General features: G+C 59.2%; 1 protein-coding gene across 3 annotated transcripts in view; it reads left to right on the forward strand.

The window, feature by feature from the left end:
• BAIAP2 (BAR/IMD domain containing adaptor protein 2) overlaps nt 1-22,327 on the forward strand; it is a 70,246-nt gene that overhangs the window by 14,365 nt on the left and 33,554 nt on the right. For all 3 annotated transcript variants that reach the window (XM_082680027.1, XM_082680025.1, XM_082680026.1), the window contains exons 2-3: nt 966-1,041; nt 2,562-2,648. In XM_082680027.1, coding sequence (XP_082536153.1) covers nt 966-1,041; nt 2,562-2,648 — 163 coding nt within the window. The remainder of the gene's footprint in view (nt 1-965; nt 1,042-2,561; nt 2,649-22,327) is intronic.

Raw genomic sequence — 22,327 nt, forward strand, 5'->3', positions numbered from 1 at the left:
TAGAAGGGTGTTACCTGGGACCGGGGCTGCCTTTGGCCTGTTGGCCGGGATGGGGCGGGCACTGCCTCTGTTCATGCAGAAGCACCTGGGGCTCTGCGGTCTGCCCACGGGGCCAGGCAACTTTCCCTCCCTGGTGACGTTTCTCTCTTACCCTGCGGAAAGATCAGACACATATCACGATAATTGACCCGAAGATGTAGGATGTGGCCGAGGTGGGGTTCTCCTTAGAAGCTCCTTGCAGTGTTCTCGCTGGCTGGGGTTGGCACCCAACCATCAGGGTACATTACCCAGTAGCGCTCACGTTTGGCTGTTGTTTGTGTGTGCCTGTTTTTATGCCTTGTAATTAAAACATTTATTTGGCCTTCGCAGTGAAAATCTAATTTCTTCAGTCTAAGGACTAGTGGTGTTGGCACCAAGACTTGAGTCCATCAGGCGAGCGGATCCAGAGCCTGCTGGATTATTCATCGTGTGGTGTTTGCAGTCAGGCTGTGCATTGCTCTAATCAGAGCTGACGTTTCGTAATTGATGTGTTGAATGAAGATCGTGGTGGGAGGGGGCTCCAGGCAGCGATGAACCCTTTGTGTGTGGCCTGCGGAGGGACCTTCCTCGCTGACTGAGCCCTGCCAGACGGGGTAATGGCACCTCAGCGCAGCATATCTGAGCGCCGGATGTATGTCGGGTACTGCCCCACGTGTCATACGCGTGCTCACTTGTTTAATCTGCAAGGCCCCTATGGAGCAGGTTCTGTTCTTTCCCCCATCGTACAGGTGTCAAAACTGAGGCTTGGGAAGGTCATTTGCCCAAGGACATTCAACAGGGGCAGAGCTGGGATTTGGACCCGGGGCCCGGCCATGGCTTCGTGGTCTTGACCCCGCATGTGATGCTTGTGGGATTTTCCCCTCGCCGTTCAGGCCCCCAAGCCGCCGGGTGCCTTGCCTCTGATGCCGTTCCCTGCTCTCTTCCAGACCATCATGGAGCAGTTCAACCCCAGCCTGCGGAACTTCATCGCCATGGGCAAGAACTACGAGAAGGCGCTGGCAGGTGAGGCTGACGTCCCTGGCCCGCGGGTGCGAGTGAGGACATCTCAGTAGGTGGACAGCTCCTGGGGCCTGATTAGGGAGGGACTGCGGTGTTTCCAGAAGCACACCGTGGCAGAGTGAAGGTGTAGGTGCTGCACCACGGAGGGCCAAGATGTTTAGCGCACACTGTGGACATGGGGCCAAAAGTGGCAGGATGGTTCCAACCCTGGAGCTGGGGGGATCGGCCTGCACATTTCAGGCCGATGGTGGTTCCTTTCCTGAAAGCATCACCCAAGGACATCTTACCCCCGGGGGTTTTCTCTCAGAGTGACGTAACTTCATTCTCAGCTGCCCAACGTCAACGGCCTAGGGTGAATCCGTCAAGGCCCGGCCTGGGGTCTCCCACTCACATGCCCCAGCCCTTGGACATGAGGCACAGGCCTCCTTCCAGGCTCCTCCACCCCCACCTGGGCCCCCAACAAAGTTCTGTGGAGGGGGGGCCTGGAGGTGTCCTCCCTTCCCCATTTTCCTGGACTGCCCCATAGGACAGAGCCCCTCAGCTGCCCTCGGCCGCCCCAAGGCCAGGCCTGGGCCCGCTAGGCTTTCCTTTCATCTCTTTGAAGAAGCCCACCCTGCCCGGCAGCAGACGCGCTCCAGCTGCTGGGGTGCGGAGCCCGCACGCACTTCCAGACTGCAGAGCAAATTGCGTGTGCTTAATTGAAAACTACCTAAATAAAATGTGATCAGGTGTCCAGTAATAAGTCCCTAACTGGGTTCTGGAGAAAACGGATTAGAAATAGTAATTATGCTGCTGGCGGGTGCTCCCCATGGTCCTGCTCCAGAGGCGCCCTCGTCCTCCTTCCAGCGTGAAGGGCAGCTGGGGGGGGGGGGGCTCTTCTGATGAAGGAGTTTGTGGGCACACCCGGGGTCTTGAAGGGTCTCCGAGTTCCTGGAGGAAGCTCCATCCCAGGCAGCGGGCAGCGGGCACCAGGTGTGGTCCCAGGAAGTCAGCAGGCCCGGCGCTTCCCGTGCCAGTCCCTTGCGAAGTCAGGTTAGAGCAGAAGTTGCCCTGGGAAGTGGTGTGAGTCCCCCGGCTCCGTCCCCGTGGTGCTGCCTTTAGCCCACTTTGAGCGTGTGACTCACTCCCACTTACTTGCTCTCTCTGAGACCACAGACGGGGACAGAGTCCTCAACCCAGGTTGGCTGGGGGGGTCTTCCTGCCGACCTACTTTGCAAGTCTCCTGCCTGGGGTTGGTGTTTGTCTCGTCAAGACACCAGGCCTTGTGGTCAGGGTGGCGCACTGCGATTTGACTTGAAAAGCTCTGGACCCAAGCGGTACACTGTGCTCTTACACAGAGAAGGAGCTCTCAGGATTGGAACGAGAGAACATCAACAAGAAACGGGCTTAGGTCCTGCCGGGGCTGGAGCCTGCTGGGCACAGGGGAGGCGGCTGACTGCCAGGCAGGCAGGATCGCCGAGTAGGTGCTGCGGGTGTTGCTACTTCCCAGCGAGGGAAGTGACTGCCCCTTCCTCTTCTCTCAGGTGTGACGTATGCTGCCAAAGGCTATTTCGATGCCCTGGTGAAGATGGGCGAGCTGGCTAGCGAGAGCCAGGGCTCCAAAGAACTCGGTAAGACCCCTAAATGTGGCAGAGACCCCGGAAGTCCCTGAAGTCGTTGGATGTCCCCATGCCGATCTGGGACCCTGCCCTGTCCTGTGTCTGGTCCTTTGATTTGGGATCAAGTTTTCCCTGTCCAACAAGGGAAGACTTCCTAAAATGGCAGTTCCCTTGGAGCTGGCGAGGGCTGTGGGGCACACACCCTGCTGAGAATGGGGCGCACCGGGCGGCTCCAGGTCCCCTGAGAAGCACGGTGTGGGGATGAGGAGACAGGCAGATCCACGTTTACGGGGGTGTTTGTGGCAAAACTTGAATGGTCGGCATAGGGGAGCCATGTGAAAAGTTGGACTCAGATGATGGTCTTTAATGGTGTGGGGAAAGGTTCTTGGTATAAAAATGAGCCAAAAAGGAAAAAAAAAATGAGCAAAAAAGGATGCAAACCCATAGCATGGTGTGACCAGATTTTGTAAAAATACACGGGGGGCCGTTTGTCTCATAATACAGGAGGAGACCCCAGAAGCTCAGCAGGTAGAATTCCCGGGATGGGTTATCTTCTTTATGCTTTTACTGGGTTTTGCACATTTCCAGCATGAGCTCACGTTACTTTTATAGTCGAGGCACACAGTGTGAAATGGCAAGAGCTGTGGGCTCCCTTGGAGAGGCTCTCGGTTGTTGGCAGGTTGGAGGGTGTTTGTTTTCTCTGTGTGTCCATTAATTCCAGCTCCCAGAGGTGCCTCTGTCTTATCTATGGTGCGGCCTTTAGCAGAGGCTGCCCGCTCTCGCCCGCAGCACCGCCCTTCAAACTTTTCACACCGCCCTACCCCGTAAGTCAGGCCTGCCCACTGCCGGACTTTGTGGTGCCCTCTGCTGCTCCCTGTTTGAGGACACGGTGGCCCAGCTGGCCCTGCCGTCCCGGCCCTGGGTCCACACCTTCCCCAGCAGGCCTGCCAGGTGTGTGTGCTGTGTGTCGTGACTGCCACCCCAGCAGAGCAACAGTGGCGTCCGGGTTTTCCTGAGAACAGAGAACAGTGTAAAAGCCAGACACAACTATGGGACCTTCCTGGGCTGGGAGCAGGGGCAGGCGACCATGTGCAGGCGAGGCTGGGCGGAATGAGTGACCAGGGCTGGACTCCTCATGTGGGCTGGGCTCTGCTCACCTGGATGTGGGCCTTTCTTCAGTGTCTACAGAGCTGGCTGGTGTCCGGCTCTGTGGCTCTAGAGGGAAACCTGCTGGCCTCTTGGGGATGCTCAGCTGACCTGCCCTGGGCAGCCCCGTGAGGACATGGAGGCCGGGGTGCTGTGGTCAGGCCTGCGGGCTCGGCCTGGCTGGTGACGTGTTGGATGTTTGGGCAGATGGAGGCCTGGACCCCTTTGTGATCAGCGATGGCCGTGAACCAACCGACTCTGAGCTCAGAGGCCACGCATGGGCCCCGCCCAGCACTCCTGGGCATCCCGGCTGCGACTCCTGCAGCCACTGTCTGGACCCCTTGGAAGAAAGTTGGGTGTTGTGTGTGATCCTGTGTGTTTATACACGGCTCCTGTCTGTGAAAGGGGCGCTTTCCTATCGTGGTTAATCGTGGTGGCCTTCTCCCCGCAGTCACACACACGTGTGGAAGGGGAGGGTCTGTCCACGGGGAGATCGGGTCCCACGTGGCCCCATAGTGAGGGTGGGCATGTGCGAAACTGCAGTGAGATTCCCGTGGGCAGAGTCCTTGGGAGTTGTTGCTACAGCAGGCCCCGTGAGCAGGACAGCAGGCAGACTTCTGCTGTGGAGTCCGCACATGGAAGGGGCGGGCGGGGGGTTGGAGCATCCCTCCACCCACCACTCTAGGAGCTGTCTGGGCTCCGGCCTGAATCAGGGAGCTTCTGGTTTACTTGTGGGTTTTTGAACTCTCTCCAGGGGCTTTTGGGGCTTTGTGCATCTGCGGAGGTGGCTGGTGAGGACTCTGTTTCCTCTACTCCCAACGGTTCTGACACCAGATGTGGATTTTCCTGCACCAGCCAGCCCTCCAGTTTCTGAGGACCCCAGCTGGGCGTCCCATAGTTCAGCTCACTTCTGACACCATCTACCCAGGGTCAGTGCAGACCCACAGGGTGAGGGCCCCATCCCGAGGGACTGCCCCCCATCCCATAGGCTGGCACAAGTCATGGGTCCCCAGTTCACCACAACTCTGTCCAATTTGGCTACAAATCGGGTTCCCACCACTCCCTCCTCAGACCTGGTAGTTTGCTGGAGCGGCTCACGGGACTCGGGGAGGCTTACTTCAGAGTCCCAGTTTGTTGTAAAGGGTATAACGAAGGACCCAGGTGAACGGCCGGAGGAAGGGCTGCACAGGGCAAGGTCTGGGAGGGTGCCGAGCGCAGGAGCTTCTGTCCGCGTGGAGTCGGGGTGCCCCACCCTCCCAGTCCATGGCTGTGTCCATCACCCTGGAAGCTCTCTGAACGCAGTGGTTTAAGGGTTTCCAGGCATGAACGATTGTTGGCTCCGTCTCCAGCCCCTCTCCCAGAGGATGGGGGTGGGGCCCAAAGTGCCACTTTTGGCCCTGGCTCGGTCTTTCTGGTGACCACCCCCATCCAGGAGCCCACCCAGAGTTGCCTCATTAGAACAAAGGATGCTGCTATCACCAGGAGATAACAAGGGATTAGGAGCTCTGTACCAGGAGCGGGGGCAGAGATCAGTGTGCCTTTCTTCTTAGGTCACTGTCAGCCCTGCTCTGGGAACTGAATTTTTTCTTTTGGCGACAGCTTTACTGAGATGTAATTCACATGCCATACAACTCAGCACTGAAAGTGTACAATTCACTGGCTTCTGATGTATTCACAGAGTTGTGCAACCATCACCATATCTAGTTCCCAAACTTTTCCTCACCCGCAAAATGTAAGCCGTCCCCATTAGCAGTCCCTCCCCCTCCCCCAGCCCCTGGAAGCCACTGATCTGCTCTCTGTGTCTGTGGCTTTACCTGCTCTGGACGTTTCGTATGGATGGAAGCGTGCACTGACCCATTGTGACTGTTTGTGTCCAGCTTCTTTCAGTTAACACGTGTCTTCGAGGTGCATCCACGTTGTAGCGTGTCGGCTCCATTCTTTTTATAGCTGAGTAATATTCCATTGTGTGGATTCCATTCCCCAGTTGATGAACATCTGGGCTGTTTCCATGTTTTGACCAGTTTCCATAGCACTGGTGTCAGCAGTCGGCACAAGTGTCTGTGTGGACACTTCATGTATGCCTGGGAGGGGAGCTACTGAGTCACACGGTTGGAGTTGAATTTATATTAAAGCAGCACACACCCTGGTTTAAAAATAAGTCTCCCTGCCCCCCACGTGCCGAGGCCCTCTTCTCAGCCCTGCATGTCGTCTGCCTGTGTTTGCCTCCACACATGTAAACAGGCAGGTTTGTGCTGCTGTTTTTCATGTTTTTTTTTTTTTTTTTTTTTTTTTTCCGGCTATGCCGTGCGGCATGCGGGATCTTAGTTCCCCGACCAGGGAGCAAACCCGCACCCCGTGGGGTGGAAGCACGGAGTCTTGGCCACTGGGCCGCCAGGGAAGTCCCTGTGCTGTTCTGTTTAATTTTGGACATTATTTAATTAATGTTTTTCTAGGAGATTTGGATTTAGCATTTTTATACCACTTCTCACCCCACCCAATAGAACGATGACAACTTTTGCTTAAATCGGTGTCCAGTATAGCCTTTGTGCGGTGCTGGCGGGAATACTCAGCTCAGACAGAGCAGTCTGACTGCAGTGCAGCGGACTGCACGTCTGAAGTGGAAGCATGATGAGATGGACGTGCGTGCACACCTGCCTAGGTAGTACACACCTGCCCAGCTAGCAAATGGCCCTGTCACCCCCAGCATTTCCTGGGGCCCCCCAGAAAACCTCGTGCCTTTCTCCCTCCGTGCCCCCCACCCCTTGCCAGGCAACCACTGCTGTGTATTCTGCCCTGAGACTCGGTGTGCATTTGCTCAAGTTTTGTGTGAGTGGACTCGAGTAGTGTGTGCTGTGCGCTCTCTTGGTCTGGCCTCTTTTATCTCATGATTGTTTTGAAAGTCATCCCAATGTTCCACGTACCTCCAGACCATCCTGCCTGCGTGGCAAGTAGTTTCCGCTGCGGGAAGAGGGGAAATAACGTTTCTGAGCCCATGTCTGTCTGCGGGTGTTTCTCTACCTCGCACTGATGGCTTAGAATTCCAGGTGGGAGACCGCCTTCCCTCGGGGTCCTCACCCCCGTCCTCTGACTTCTGGTGTTGCAGTCTTCACTGTCGTTTTGGCTGATTTTTTTTTTTTTTTAACCGTGAGTTTTTTGTTTTTCCCTCCTGGAAGCTTTTGAGATCTTTGTCCTTGGTTGGCTGTTGTGAAATTTCCAGACGTAGCTCCAGTGTGTATGTTGGGGGAGGGCCCAAGGGGGCCTGGAGAACAAAGCATCCCAAGGGTGGGTGTGGTGTGTGGCCTCCCGGGCCACAGGAGGGGGCAGGGGTTAAGCTGCAACTCCGACCTTGGGTGAGGCCAGCAAGGGCACCAGGAGGGGCGGAGGACAAGAGCAAGGGTATGTCCACAAGTGCAAGGTGGACAAAAACGAGGCATTCTGGCAGAAATGGGAAAGTCTGGAGAGGAGGGAGGGGGGCGAGGCTGGGGGAAGGGGGCAGGGCCTGGCAGGAGCTGGGGCTTCTGGCCGTGGGAAGCTGGGTTTGTGCAGCCTGCTTGTTGTACCCGCATTCCGGTCCGCCTGTTGCCTGCAGTAGCGGGTGTTGCGTTTTCACTGCTGTAGAATATTCCGTGAACACGTGATGAACACAGTGTATTTCTCTGTCTTCTCGATCGGCGCTTGGGTTACTCCCGGTGGGGGTGGGTTTGCTGCTCTGAACGAGCTAGTCCTCAGGACCATGATGCCAAGCCCACCGTGGGGTGACCTCCACGTGGTTCCACAGCAGCCGCTGCCCCGGGGCTCACCGGTGTGACGCCACGGGGCTCTCCCTTCTGGCCCTGCTGTCCTCCCACATGACCGGTGTGTGAGGGTTCGCGTTGCTCCTGTCTGAGTGAGGCTGGACACCGCTGCCTTCTATTCCCGTGCCCTCGTGTCCCCCTCTGTGTGGGCGAGTCCCACCCGGCAGGCCACCCAAACCCCAGGCGCCGAGGCAGCAGCTCTGGTCCACCTGGTGCTGGAGGGGAGGGGAAAACCAAACCGGGACCAGCATCTCGGATACCAGCAGGACAATTGTTTCCGCTTTGTTGTAACTTGGGGCGTGCTGGGTGCCGGTGTACCAGGGGCCAATGACCCAGCCCAGGGGGGATGCCCGTCCTGGGGCTGCCCTGCAGTGACCTGCTGAGAAAGCTGAGGGCTTCCAGGTCCTTCTGAGCTTTGAGGCCCTGGTAGAAGTGGCAGAAATTTCAAATTGGGGACCTTTGCTCTTGGCTGGAGTGTGGTGGGGATTGGGGTTTGGTGGTGCACTTTGGCCACTGTCCTCATGGAACAGTGTCACTGGGTCACTTGCTAGGAAACGTTTTCTTCTCAGTTTCTTGGTCTCGTTAGCTCTGCCCGTGGCCCTGGGCATCTGTATGAGCTCCCCCTCCCCAAAAGCTGGTCGGGACCCCAGGTAGGGGGGCCTGTGCTGAGTCCTGAATTATCTGAATCTTGGGCATTCACTGACAGGCTGTTTGGTCTGGCATGTGGCCCATGTTTATAGGTTTCTGTTATGTTTGAAGAGAACATATGTTCCCTGCTTATTCCGATTCTGGGTGCAGGGTTCCTAATTGTGTTCAAATCTTCAGTAATTCCACCTCCTTATTAGTAAGTGAGAGGCATTTTTCTTACTCGCCAGGAAGGTGGGCTCATCAGTTTCTCCGTGAGGTTTTTGCTTTATGTGTTTTCCAGCTGAGTTATTGAGTGCGTAAACTACAAGTTATGTGCGGTCGTGTTTTCCTGACAGGCTGAACTTTATGAGGGGAACTCCTCTGTTCTCAGTAACCCTGTTTTCAGTCTGTTCTGTTTCATGCTGAATTTGTTTTCCTCCACCCTTCCTGTCTGCAGCCCTGGGGAATTACTCGTTTCTGACCACTTTCTTCTCGATAGACCTTACTCCCCAGGATGGAAGGGAAGAGATGCAAGGTCTCTGCTGTCCTGGGGATCAACCAGAGCCCTCAAGGGGTGAGTGCCTCTGGGGAGGTGGTGCTCCAGCCGAGGTGTGGCAGCAGCCTGGAGGGAGCTCTGCTCACACTGATGACATCCTGAGCCAGGCGCCGGGCTTCTGACCAGAGACTTAATCTCGAGGCCCTGCAAAGTGGGGCTTCATCTGCCCTCTTGCTGCCCACTTCCTGCTGGGATCCCTCTGGGTGTGGCCCCTGATGGTCTTGGGGTCAGGGATTGCCAGGCAAGCAGTGGCAGACACCCCGGCCACTCCCCGGTCCCCCTCCTTCCTCCGCTGATCCCTGCCCCGTTCTACCAGCTCTTCTTGCCTTTTCTTTGCCACGAAGGGCAGGAGCTGTATGGCTCCCGCTCTGCTCCCTGGGCCAACAGCCCACTAGGACGGTGTGGGATTCAGCCATGCCGACCCTCGTCTAATGCGTCGGGGGTACTGCACCCCCTCCCCATCTCCCTACGAGCCTTGCGCTGCATCCTTCCTGCATAGAGTGAGGGTCCCGAGCAGCACACCACCCCCCCGCCACGTCAGCCAACCACGTACTGCCCAGAGCTGCACCCCTTATCACCAGAGCAGAGGCTTCTGACGTGAGGTCTCCTGCTGTGAGCGAGGCTGAGGCCTGTGGAGGTCAGAAGTCACAGCCCAGTCGCTGTGCTGCTGCCCCTTTGTTCCTCGTCCCTGTGGAGAGCGAGTGGCCACTCTGCCTTTGGTCCCGTGGCCAGGAGGCGGCTTGGGGCTGCAGCTCCAGACCTCACAGAGGAGACGGCCTCTCATCTTCTCTCCACTCGGCTCTGGGTTCACTTTGATAGGCAGGCTGCTTAGTCGGGGTGCAGGGATGCCCGCCTTCCCCATCGCCTCGCCGCCCTCTCATCCCCCGCCACCAGCCACTCACACTTGCCGTGGACTTGTCTCCCTAACCGCCCCCCTCACGGCTCCGTTGAGGCACACCTGGTGCCACCCCCGTCTCTTTGATCTGTGTACTCGGGGCAGCTTTTCCGAGGCCCTGTCTGCTTGCTTTCCTCACGGATTTCTGTGCTCGTGGGACTGACCGGCAGCTCAGGGCAGCAGGGGTGTCCCATCTGGGTCCGAGGCTCCAGGCCAGTCCCCGGTGTGTGCAGACCCAGGCCTTCCCCAGGCCAAGGAGCCAGGATGGTGGCCCAAGGGAGGGCGACCCCAATTACAGCACCCCGAGGGGGCTCACTCTCCAAACTCGTTGACCACAAACTTGGGGGGTTGCTAAGATCTGGGAGTGAGCATGTTTTCATGTTTGTTTCTCCTGCTTCTGTCTCTACCTTGAGCCTGGGGGCCACAGGGCAGAGGGGGCAGGTGGCTCCTTTGCTGCTGGCCACAGCAGGGTGCACCCAGCCTCTCCCCGTCCCCCTGACACGGGCAGCCTGAAATGCCAGCATGGTGGGGAGCATGGCGCAGAGTGGGCATTTCCAGCCTGCTCCGGCCTGGGCTCCGGGGCTGCTCGGGGAGGAGGTTGGATCTCCAGGCGGGCAGGCTCCTTTTGCCCTGAAGGAGGGAACAGTGCAGATGCTGTCCTTTTATCCTAGGCACTGTCAGCAGTGCCATGTCCCCTCTGGGCTCTCCCATTGCCTTAAGCTTTAAGTCACAGGACACTCAGGTCACGTCAAAGCAGAGAGAGCAGGTGGAGACCCCCCCCCCGGTGCCTGTCACCTACTGGCACAGACCAAGTACGGTGGCATCTCAGCCGCGCCCTGTCACTGTTCCCCTGGGGTGATCCCGATGGCACCCCGTCGCTTCTCCATCCAGCCTCCCTGTGCACCGTCGGCAAGCCCGGCCTTGGCCATGGGGCTGAAAGCACACAGGTACCCCAGTCCAGGCAGTGGACAGGCTGGCTTCCGGGCCCTCTGCTCCAGCATCATGGCCACGCCGGATGGGCCTGGTGCAGCATCAGTCTCTGTTGTCCTGCTTGCTGGATTCTTCCCCAGTGTTGGCTCCTGGGGTGCCCTGCTCCTGGGGGTGCCACCATGGACCTTGACCTCATCCTTTGTGCAGGGGAGGCCACTGTCCTGTCCCCCTCCCCGAAAGCCGTGCCACCGTCTGCAGGAGCCCCCAGGGAGCTGGCACTCCTGAGCACATCCTGCCCGCTGGGTGGCCCCCTGCAGCCAGGCCCCCAGCTCTACTCCCCAAAGCCACTGTGCAAAGAGCAGGGCTGAGCCCAGCACAGGCAGGAGTAGGAGGTGGAGGCCAGAGTCCAGTGCACCTGGGCTCCGGGCACAGTGCTCAGGTGGGCAGGTGACTCAGGGGCTCTGTGCCAGAATCATTCATGCAAGAAAAGAGGGTCAGTCAGCTGCTCTGTGTCTGTGCAGGAGGTTAAGGTGACATATCCTGTGGAGTATTCTAGGCGTTCCTGGCCGGCAGCACTAACATGAGGCCATCATTGCAGCGAAGGGCCCAGCCTGCCCTGAGCCCTCTGTTTCCTCCGTGCGTGGCCGACCTTCATGCTGGGCCCGTCCCTCCCGAGCCTGTGTCCGGGGCCTCTGCCAGAGCCTCACCTGGACATTTCGTCCCTCTGCGCAGCCGAGGGCCAGCGGCTGAGCGGCTGTTTTGTTTGGGCCTCACCATCTCCTGAGGCCTCTGTTGCGTTCTCTGCCTTTGAAGAGCCCGCTTGTTTGTGATCCCGGGCGTGTGTGTGCTTGCAGGTGCCCTGGGCCTGTGCTTGGCCGCCACCTGCCTGCACCCATACTGGTATCTGCACCGCACCCATGAGAGAGCAGGAGCTCCGTGCTGGGTGGGGCCTTGGGGCAGGAGGTGGCTCCCTGCACCTGAAACTGGGCCAGGTTTGGCCGCTGAGTCACTGGATTAAGGTGTGGCCTGAACACTCCCCTGGCAGTTTGGCTGCTGTCCACGCCCAGCTACCCGAGTGAAGAACCGAGGCAGGCAGTCCCATGCCACCTTTGGAGACTCGCCCTGTGGGACTTGGCTACCTCTTCTGGTTCCTGTAGATGCCGGCTGACTTTCCCACGACTGCCTCATGCTTAGAGGCACGGGGTGGCCCTTTCCTGCGTGTGGGTCACTGAAATGCAGGGGCCATGTGACCCCAGGGGCCTTTGAGCCTGTTGCCGGATAGTTTCCTTGGCAGAGGTAGTTCTGAGATGGTGCCACAGGCCATCCACCAGGTCGGGGGCTGCCCACCAGGTTGGCTCCTGTGCTCCCTGTGAGGCCGGGAGGTTGTCGGGCTGCATCACGGCCCCTTGCATGTCATGCAGAGCTGTCAACACCTGGCTGGGGAGCCCGAGTGTGGCCCTGCCTTCCCTGCAGGTGGGTGATGGTCTGTCTCATGTCCACGTGCTGTCAGACCCTAACAGCAGGACCCACCTTTGACTGCTAAACCTGACAGACGCCACTTGGAGGACTTAATTACAGCCGCACAGTGGGAGCCAGGTCGATTTCACATCCCTGAGGGTCCCGACTCAGAGGCCCCACGTCACCCTACACTGTGGTCCCATGATGGCCTGGCGTCCCCAGGCTGGCCTGGAGTGGACTCCTTCACCTCCTCTTCCCAGCTGATAACACCAGCAGCCCCCGCCATGGCACATGGAGGGAGTGTCCCTTAGCCCCTGGGAGAAGTGGCCGGCACACGGGCGGTCACCGGAGCCCCAGGAATAGGGTCCACGCTCTCCTGGCCTCCCTCAGGCCTCGAGCAGATCTTGACACCAGGCAGGTATTTTGCAGAGTCGCGGCCCTCATGTCCGGCTTTGGGTGGACGCTAGACCGGTCAAAGCCTGGGGCTGAGCACAGGGTAAGAGGGCAACCTGGGTCCCCTCTCAGGGCCCCCTGCACTCACATGACTGCTGTGAAGGGCCAGGGGCTCCAGCGTGTCCACTTGGCCTGCCCTGATGAGAGCTTTATGGGGCAGGCTCGAGCCTTTGTCAGGAGGGATTAATAAACGTCTTAATTGGATCTGCCTGTTCTCAGCGACTCTGGCCATAGCAGGAGAGACGGCTCAGGGTGTTTTCATGCTTCCTCGGTGTCCAAGGGCCCACTCCAGGGTGGGAACATCCATAGGGAACAGCGGTGTGTGGCTGTGGTGACCCTACACCCTCTGGCCTGGTTCCTGGGGGTCCTGCTTGGGAGGAGGGGAAGGGGGCCCCCAGCTGTGGTTCATTCTGAGCCTGGTTCTGGTGGTGAGGTAGGGCTGGCAGGGTCTGTGAGGACCGGGCCTGGGGCTTGTTCCCACTGGGTGGGGGGGGCATGTGACCTGACCGGGGTCCACAGCAGGAGGCTCGCCGAGGTCTTTTAAAGCCCATACTGCAGCAGCACGCCTGTGAGGGCTCTCCCACCACGGCCAGTCTGACTCAAGTGCCTGGGTGGCTGGAGGGCCCTGGGGGCCCCCAGTCCTGTGACCCCGCCGTGTCTCCCGTGAATTGAGGTCCCGCCGGCAGCGTGTGCTGTGTTCTCAGTGTGTCCGCAGCTCCCCGCCCCCAAGTGAGAGGGCGGAGGAAGCGGTCCTTTGTTTATCCTCCAGCAGGGAGCCGGTGGCCCTGGAGCATCCCACACATGGCGGGGGGCCTGGTGGGCACAGGTGCCGGCTCGGGAGCCTCTGTGGCAGGTCTCCACCTGTTCCGAGGGGTGCTGGCCCCTGGGTCCCCGGCGTTGGCAGGAGGGCAGGTGTGTCAGAGGCACTGTGGACGCTCTGACCGCAGAGGCCTGCTTCCCTGATGAACGGTCCTCAACGGGGCCTGTTCCTGTTTGTGTCTCGCATGATTTAGAGCGAGTTGATGCCTGAGAAACCGTCCCCAGGAGAGCTGATGTCCACTTGGACAGTTAATCGGGGGCATGAGTGGGCAGGTTAATGGGGGTCCTCATGGCACTTGGTGAGGATCAGAGCAGCAGTGCCTGCCCGGCCTGGGGCGCAGCCTCACGGGCTCTGTGACCCCTGGAGTGTGGCCGCCCTGGAGGAGGGTCATCCACGCACCTTCCAGCTCTGGCCCTGGCCTGCCCGCCCTGCCGAGGTCCAGGTGGCCTCCTGTGGTCGGGGATTGTGGCCTTGGCCACTCATGTCCCTGATCTGGGTGGGAATGTGGGAGGAAAACCCCTCCCTCTGTGCACACCCACGTTTCCCTGTCCCCTTGTGAGTCGCGTCAGGCAGGAGAAAAGACGGCATTTTGAAGCACGGTGATGCTGGCGGGTGGAGGGTCTGTCGATGTGAGTTCCTGCCCCACTGTCTCCCAGCAGCACAGCCAGTGTCTCGCAGCGTGCCCTTTCCTGCTGCTGCTGCGGGGACCTGGCTCAGCCAGCGCCTACCCGGACCATGGGCAGAGGACTCCAGGTTGACCCTAAGTCCCCGCCTCCCTGTCGCCCAGGCTCAGCCCACGCGCTCCACAGCCTCCTGTCGGCCAGTTCCTTGAAGCAGCCCTCCAGTCGGCCTGGCGGCCAGCCTGGGACCCCCGAAGCCCCGAGTGTAACTGTGGATGCCTGAGAGCTTGTGGATTGGCCGAGGACACGTCCAAATGCATGTTTGGCTTCAGAAGGCCCGGGGCAGGCCTGAGCTTCTGAGATCTGATCAGACTCCCGGTGTGGCCGACGCCAGTCCAGGACCTGACCCGGAGTAGGTAGGGCAGAGGCTCAGGACAGGAAGGAGGCCAGCCCAGACGGTTGGGCCACGTGTGGTCGGTGCCTCCTCCACCTCATTCCATGACACTCCAGTGCCTGGGCGTCCACTTTGGACACAGCACTGATACCGACACCGAGGGGCTGTGTGGTCTTGCTCTCCTTCAGAGCAGCAGTCAGGGAGGGTCACTGTCCGCTATCATCACCATGGCAACAGCCATCGATTTTTGTCCTGGTTATCCTTTTGGCCACTTGCCAGTTTTTGCCATTTTGTAGGCAAGAGAAGAGCCCTGCTTCTACCAGGGAGGAACTGGTGGCTTTGAGGCCAGCAGGGAGGATGGGGGGGTTGGTGGCTGATCCCAGAGGGGTCCCTCAGTGCTGTCTGAGCTCCGCATCCCATACCGCTGGCTCTCAAGGCCGACGCGACACCCCCGCAGCCCTTGGCTGTCTGTCTTCCCAGAACGCGAGAGCTCTATATTTGTGCCTTGTTCAGGCGTATGCTAATGAGCTCTCAGAGGCGCCTTTCCGCTCTGGAAGCCGCCAGAATAATTGAGCATTATGGATATTTGCTTCAGAAGGCTTCAGGAGGCAGCGGGCGCTCCCAGCCAAGTTTGAGCAGCTGACCCCTTGGCTCAAGAGCCCCTTGGCCACCAGCAGGGAACGGGAGCTCTGGCTCCTCCTGAAATGACAGATCCTCAAGAAACGAGTGTTTTGGCGCCCTCGGTGGCTGCCAGTGACCAAAAGGAACGCCATGACCACTTGGCAGTAATAGTGCGTCCTGCTCTCCAGGTTCAAGTCCAGCTCTGCGAAGACAGGGCTGGAGGTTTAGTCTCTAAAGGAAGGTCAGACACCTTCTCTGTGCCCCCAGCACCATCTGGGGCTGCTGTACCTGGGAGGAGGCGGAGAACTCCTGCCCACCCCACCGCAGCACACGCCCGCACACGTGAGTCTCGTGGTCGCAGAGTCACGACTGTGCTGGTCTCACCTCTGCTTCTCCTGGAGAGGTAGTCAGGGGTCTGGTGTCAGTGCCCAGGTGGGGTGAGGGCTCCCGGCAGGCCTGTGGCTGCTTTGGTCCTCACCATGGTCCCCCAAGCTCCACCCCTCACACTCTGTTGGGCTCCTCTAGTCGGGGGGAGGGTTGCTAAGGTGGCCCTGGCTGGACTTGATCAGGGAGCAGAGGGGCCGTCCTGGCACCCCTGCAGTCGTGCCTCGTCACCCCACCCAGATCATCCTTCATGTGACACCTGCACTGGTCAGTCGGCTTGTTACTGGTCAGTAACCGTGCGGACGTTCTGCTCTCAATTCCACCTGGGCCACAGCCTCCTGGCCACCCCAGCCTGGTGTTTCGGTGAACCCCAGCCCCTGCCTGACGTGGCAGTGCCGGTAGAGAAGGGCCACTCTCCCTTGGAGAGACCTGGCACTGTAACCCCAGGTGTGGAAGGACTTTGATCTTTGTGGTGCAGCCGACAGCCCTGGGCCACCCTGCCTTTTCAGACGGCTTCATTTCTAGCTGCATCGGGGCTCGGCTGCCCCCTGACCGGTCACCCAATTTTATCCCCAGGAGGGAGCAGTGTCAGCCACTTTGGAGTTGGGGCGGGGCCTCGCGAGGCGGCTCCTGGCGGTGGAGGGATGGTAGGACCCTCCCCAACGCACGATAAGGCTGCTCCTGGGGACCCGTCTGGGCTGGGAATCTGGCTGGGGTGCTCATGTCCTGGGGTGATCTGGCTTGACATCTACTAGGCGGGGGGCCAGCAGGTTACAGGGAGCCCTTAAGGATGAGCCGCGTGGGCAGGGACTTGGCACTGGATGTTCCCATCCTTCCCACATGTTCTCAGATCCTGTCCTGGAAGGCTTATGCTCTGGGAGTGCCCAGCATGGTCTGAGAGGTCCAGGTCCAGGCAGCTGGGGAGCCGGGCTCTCATCAGCGTTCACCACATTTGTAATGCTGCTGAAGACACCCACTTTCTCGTAGCATCAGCTCCCCCTGCACCCTGACACTGTGCCTTCATGGGAGCCCCCCGGGCTCTTGTCCACAGAGCCCTGTGCAGTGTCCCATCTTCACGGCCAGGGCCAGAGACAGGCACGGCCCTCTCACAGTGGGAAGGACACAGGTGTGAGGATGGGGGTTGTGAGCAAGAGACCAAGCACTCGGGACCCCTGCCCAGGCCTGACTTTGGCATCAGGGACGAAGGGCATAGGCAGGGGAAGAAAGGGCACCAGTGGTGCCCTTGACCACACGTGGGTGGTACCCTCCTGCCGGCCGGGGCCCAGCTCCTCAAAAGGACGGAACATGCATGTGGGCCAGGGGCTTTCCCTACCTTATTGCCCAGTTCCTGAACCTCTTCACCCACCATCCTCCTGCTTAAAGAAAGAGAGGGTGTGTGGCAGGACCGCTGGTGTCAAGGTGGAGCTGCACCCAGGTTCCTGGCTGTCCTTGTCACTGTTACTGGCAGGGGCAAACACTTGCCCAGCTCTGGGGCAGGGGCTGTGCCGTGTGCCTTGTCAGCCCAACCCCCTAATCAGGAGACACGTGGTCTTACTGATTTAATCCCGGGATGAGGTACAAACATGTACGTGTAACCCATGAGACAGTGAGGTCAGCCCAGGCAGGCCTGGAGCCCTTTCCCGCAGATGCCTGGACTATCAGGCATCTGATATCAGGCATCAGGACTTGTCACCCCCAGGCGGCCCCCCTGACAGGCATCCCCTGGCTGGTGGACGGGCACCAGGATGGAGGCTGGTCTCTGCCCTGGGGGGTGGTCCTGCTCTGTGGCAGTGGGTTTTGGAGGAGGCCCCCTCCGTAGGTGGTGTTGGACTCCCCTCCCCACCTCCACACTTCCCACCCCTCCCCCAGCCAGGGCTCAGCCACCTGTGCCTTGCAGAGGTTGAAACTGCCCTCTGTGACCTCCCCCACCTCAGGTCCCCAGCTTCCTCCCGCTTCTTGGGTTAATCAGGTTTTAGGAGTTTCACCGGCTTGCCCCCTGGACACTGATCTCGGGGGTGATGCTTCGCTGTGGGGGTCACAGTGCTCTGGGGGACCTGGCCCTCCATGCAGCTGTGCCCAGCCCCGGGGTCCGGCAGCCGGGTCCTTACCCTCTTCATCCCGTGCTGTTGTTCACTCTTGCTGGGGGTCAGCTCAGGCCGCTGGCTGTCTTCATGAGAACCATCTCAAAGCAGGCTTTCTCGGGTCTGTGTTGCTTTGGCAAAAATGTGTTCTTTTTTAAGCCTAAATGGTGATAACTCATCTTCTCCTGAAATCCTGTCCTCGCTCCTTTGGGATTAGGAGTCTAGCATTATGGCCCAGGAGGGGCCCTCAGGTGGAGTCTGGTCCACCCTCGGCTCATAGAACAAGGTGGGGAGCTGCACAGATCTGCCGGGCGCCGGCCTGTGAGCGGCCAGACTCCGGGGCCTGAGCCCCGCTCCCACCCCGGCTTGTTCCCAGTCTCCCAGATCCACGCTCCCTCTCAGCTTCTTGTCATTTGCAGATTATAAGAACATGTGTTTTTTTCTGCAAAAAAAAAAAAAAGAAAGAAAAAACCAGAAAAGCAGCCTGAGCCTTTAAAAATGTCAGCATTGTGAGAGATGCAACTCGAGAGGACTCTTCTGGATTAGAGAGGCTGAAGACTCCCGACTCCACAGAGGAAAGATAAGAATTCCGGTGCCGCTGAACGTTAAGTCCTCATAACCCACGATTAAGCCTGTTTATGACTTACTTGTTCCAGATGCTCACAGAGCAGCATTTAGATAAACAGTACGCTGACTTATTGAGAGAGAGAGAGAGTGAGAGAGAGAGACAGAGACAGAGAGAGACAGAGAGAGACAGAGACCTGAAGAGCCGCGCGTGAGGTCCAGGGTTGGGGAGCAGCTCACAGGCGGCAGTGAGTTGGGGCACCCAGGCTCCGAGGTGCGAGTGCTGAAGGAAGAGGGTCTGTGTCGGTGGCCGCTGTCCTTGGGTCGGGATGGCCGTGGGCCTGTGCACACAAGTCCGTGCTATCCAGGTGCAGAAGCTGACATGCTGGCCACGCCGTGGTGTTCACTACTGTCTCAGGTGGTTCCGCCAAAAAGTGTGTGCACGGCTACCTGGGTGCATGTGTCGGAAAGAGAGCCGGGGAACCTGGTGAGGGGTGAGCGGGTACCCGCTCTGTTATTTTGGCCGCTTTCGGGAGGTTTGGAGGTTGGGCTGAGAGGAGAGTGTCTGTCTTCTAAGCGCTGATAAGAACAAATTCACGGCCCCTTTGATCTCCGGGCCATGGATGGAACCCTCTGGGTGTGGCTGTAGACCTGGCCTCCAGCCACACTCAGGTCCCCTGTGTCAGTATTCAGTGCCCTGGGGGACTGCCTGGTGCCTTGTGGAGCTCAGGTAGGAGGTGGGGCCACACCTGTGCAGGTCTGGGGCTCGAGAATCAGTGAGATGAGACCCCCTGCCAGACCTCCCCGCCATCTCTGTGCCATCTGCAGCCACAGGCATCCTCGTCCTCCCGGCCTTCTGGCGGCCCTCCTTCCCGACCTGCCTGGCCCACTTGCCCCTCACTTTTCCTCGTTCCTCACTGGCCCACGTTTTGTCTGCCTCTCCCAGGAAAGAATGCAGGCACCACAGAGGCAGGGCCTCTGGTTAACTGTCTCACCTGGAGCGGCACCTGCACGGAGCAGGTGCTCACAGCGCAGTCGTCAGTGTGGTGACGATGAAGGTGAACGAGTGCCCCAGGCTGCGAGCGGGTCACCTTTATCTCAGTAACAGCTCTCACATGAAGACACCAACCTGCAATTTCTAGAGTCGGTCCCTTTTAAAAATCTGGTACCTGTAATTTTCTCTAGTCTTCTGGAATCTTTTATCTTTTCCCAAAGAGCCCAGTTTGGGGAAACACTTGAATGTTTCTGAGGTCTGAGATGTCAGTGGTGGGTCCTACGTCCCTGAACACGTGTAAATCGACTGCTCCTCCGAACCGTCTACAAGTTCTGAGAGCACCCGGGGTGGGTGGCTGATCCCTCTCTGTCGTCCGCTAAGAGGACGGGGCCATATCACAGCGGGGTGCTGCCCTGCTCGAGTCCTGACCTTGCCTGGAGCTCCAAGCGAGAGCAGCTCCGCCCCTTCCCCTCCTGTGAGCTGTGGTCCTGCCAACACTGCTCTGCTGAGAGTCTGCCCCACTGCCATCCTCCCGGGTGTGGGGCCTTCCTGCACCTGGGCCTCCCCCTCCTCAGCTGTGCCCTGCACCTTCCAGCTTATCGCCCCGGCCCCTCTGTGCTGACGGGGTCTCTAGTTTCTGCCTTTTTCTCCCCTCAGTGGGTGCCTTCGGTCCCCAGGTGCTGGCCAGCACTCACACTGGCCAGTGCCAGGCCCCTCCACCTTGTCCTTGTACTGAGGTGCTTGCCAGGGGCTGTGAACATTTTTGAGAGTCTGTTGGGAATTTTTTCATATCGGTGGTGAAATAAAACACTTAAGGAAAAGAAGCAGAGCGACTGAGCCGTGGTGCTCGTTCTGGCTCACGATCCCAAGGTTTGGCAGAAGCCAGTTCCTGCTGGGGGTGGCCAGCGGGGGCAGAGGGTCCCCCGCAGACAGTCCCCAACCTCCCCACTCAGCTGGGAAGGGAGAGGGTTGCTGAGTCACCCAGACTTGCTAGAGAGGCGGGCTCCTCGTTGTGGAATCAATTCCTGTTCCTATCTGCAGCCTCATCTTCCCAGGGGGGTTTGGACTAGCCTGGAGCAGGGAGCGGTCCCCTCAGAGATGGCAGTGGGCGCCTGGAGGGGCGCTGACCCTGGCGCCCTCCTGGCAGTGGAGGGCTCGGTCTGGCTCTGGAGGAACCTGGGAGGGCTTGGCGGCTCTGAGGCCCCAGCCCCCACGTGCTCACAGTACTGGCTGGAGACTCCCCTTTTACTCACCTCCCCCCAGGGTCTGCTGGCTAGCGGACTCTTGCTCTAAGCCGATGGGAAAAAACCTCAAAAATCATATTGCGAAGATTGTGTACAAAAAGAATTCAGAGTTATTATAAAATAAAACTGCTTCCTAAGGAGAGCTGATTATCACAACAGCCAACACTATTTGTAACGGCCTGAAAGTGGAAACGCCCAAATGTCCTCCGATGGACATCATGGGCGACTGGATAAACAAAATGCGGCTCATTCCCTGGAATGTCATCCAGCTGGGAAAGGAATGAGGCCCTGCCACACTGCCACGTGGTGAGCCTCAAAACCCAAAACATGCTCGGCGAGGAAGCCAGACACCAAGGCCTGTGTCACGGGATCCCACTGATACTAAACGCCCAGGACAGGGAGATCCGTACAGACAGTAGATTAGTGGTTGCCCGAGGCTGGAGGGAAAGGGGAGTGACTGCTGATGGGGACAGGTTTTTGGAGTGACAAGAACGTTCTGGAATTAGGAGTGGTGGATGCTCCTTGAGGACAGAGTGGCCTGTGAGGGGCTACGCAGGCCTGGGCCTCAGCCCTCCCTGTCCAGCCACCCCAGCTCCAGTGTTGTGTCCTTGTTGGGGGCCCTGTCCCTGCTGGAAGGCTGGACCAGTTCTTTCTGCCCCTGTCACCAAGGGCAAGGCCACCACCCTGGGGGACAAGGGCACACCCTGGCTCCCGAGGCCGCACAGCCTCTCTTCAGGGGCACACGCACCGTCTGTAGGATGCGCAGGCTCCCAGGCCGCAGTCGTGCAGAGCAAAGGTGGTGGCGGCTGTCCCGACGTTGTGCTGTCTTAGCCACACCAGCCAGAAGCAGCCTGTGTCCAGCCAGACTGTGTTGGAGGGGAGGGAGGTGAACAGCATGTCGCCTGTGTCGGTGAGGAAGCGCAGCATGTGCCGACGTGTGCGTGTGTGCGTGTGTGTGTGTGTGTGCGCGTGCGCGCGCACTCGCGCTCCTGCGCTTGCTGCCCCAGCCCCTTCCCTGGGGGAGGGGAGTTGCCATGTGTACCGAGTTCCACTCTTAACCCAAAGACACAAGGCTGGTGTTAAAGGTTACCAAGAGTACCAGGAATTTTTACACTCAGAGCTGAAGGGTGTGCAGCCGGAGGTGACTCACTGCTGACCTGGCTGCCTCCTCACAGGGTAAACACTGGGTGGGAGGGCGTCGCCTCGTTCTCAGATGCCTGTGTTTCTGTCGGTGGTTTTGTCCTGGATGAAGCCTCATGGCACCCAAGTGTGCCCTCTCCTGTCCCTGCTCCCGATGGCCTGCTCCCAACCCCTCCTCAGTGCCAGGGTGGCCTGCCCGCTCCCCTCCTGTGGCGCCCTGGGGCCTGGCCACCTGCCTGCCTCCCGCTCTGTTCACACTCCTCAAGACCCCGGCGGTCCCATCGGTGGTGACAACTGATGACCCTGCTCCCCCGCTCTTTGCTCTGGCGAGGTTGGGTCTGGGCTCTATTTTAAACCTGGTTTTTCGAGTTTAGGGCCCACCTGTGCTGTGGACCGAGACCTGGGTTCCCAGATGAGGCCTGGTAGAAAGCCCGGTGGCCTCCTCCTCCACGTATGGGGTGGGCCTGGGAAGGTGTCCCCACCTCGTGCTGGCCTTTGAGCCCAGAGAAGGGGGGAGGCTCTGGCCGGCCCCATGGCTCCAAGGACCTTCACTCACCCGCCTCCCAGGACCCGGAAGGACCTGGGTGAGAGGACGAGAGAGTGTCCGTGCCAATGCCTGAGGCCCCCCGCATTCCTGGGAAGCCTAGTTCGGGGCACAGCCTCATCCCTGGGCAGGGGTCACCGCCCCCTGCTGCTGGCCCAGTGCCCCCACAGTGCTCCAGGGTCCATACGCTCACACCACCATCATGTACACGTGGCTTCCTGCAGCTGCTTGTGTAACGCACCTTAAAAATTCCCCGTGTGGACCGGCTTGTGGCAGCCACTGGCTTGCAGCTCAGAGCATGTGCCCACTCCCCGCATGCGTGCGCAGGGACACAGGCGGAGGCTCCGGTGGGCGGAGGCGATGCGGTGCAGTGTCCAGAATCCTCAAGAAGCTTCACACACTCTTCTTGGCAACAGGAATTCTTTA

Source organism: Grampus griseus (assembly GCF_964374135.1).
Source record: "Grampus griseus genome assembly, chromosome: 20".
Taxonomy (NCBI): Eukaryota; Metazoa; Chordata; class Mammalia; order Artiodactyla; family Delphinidae; genus Grampus; species Grampus griseus.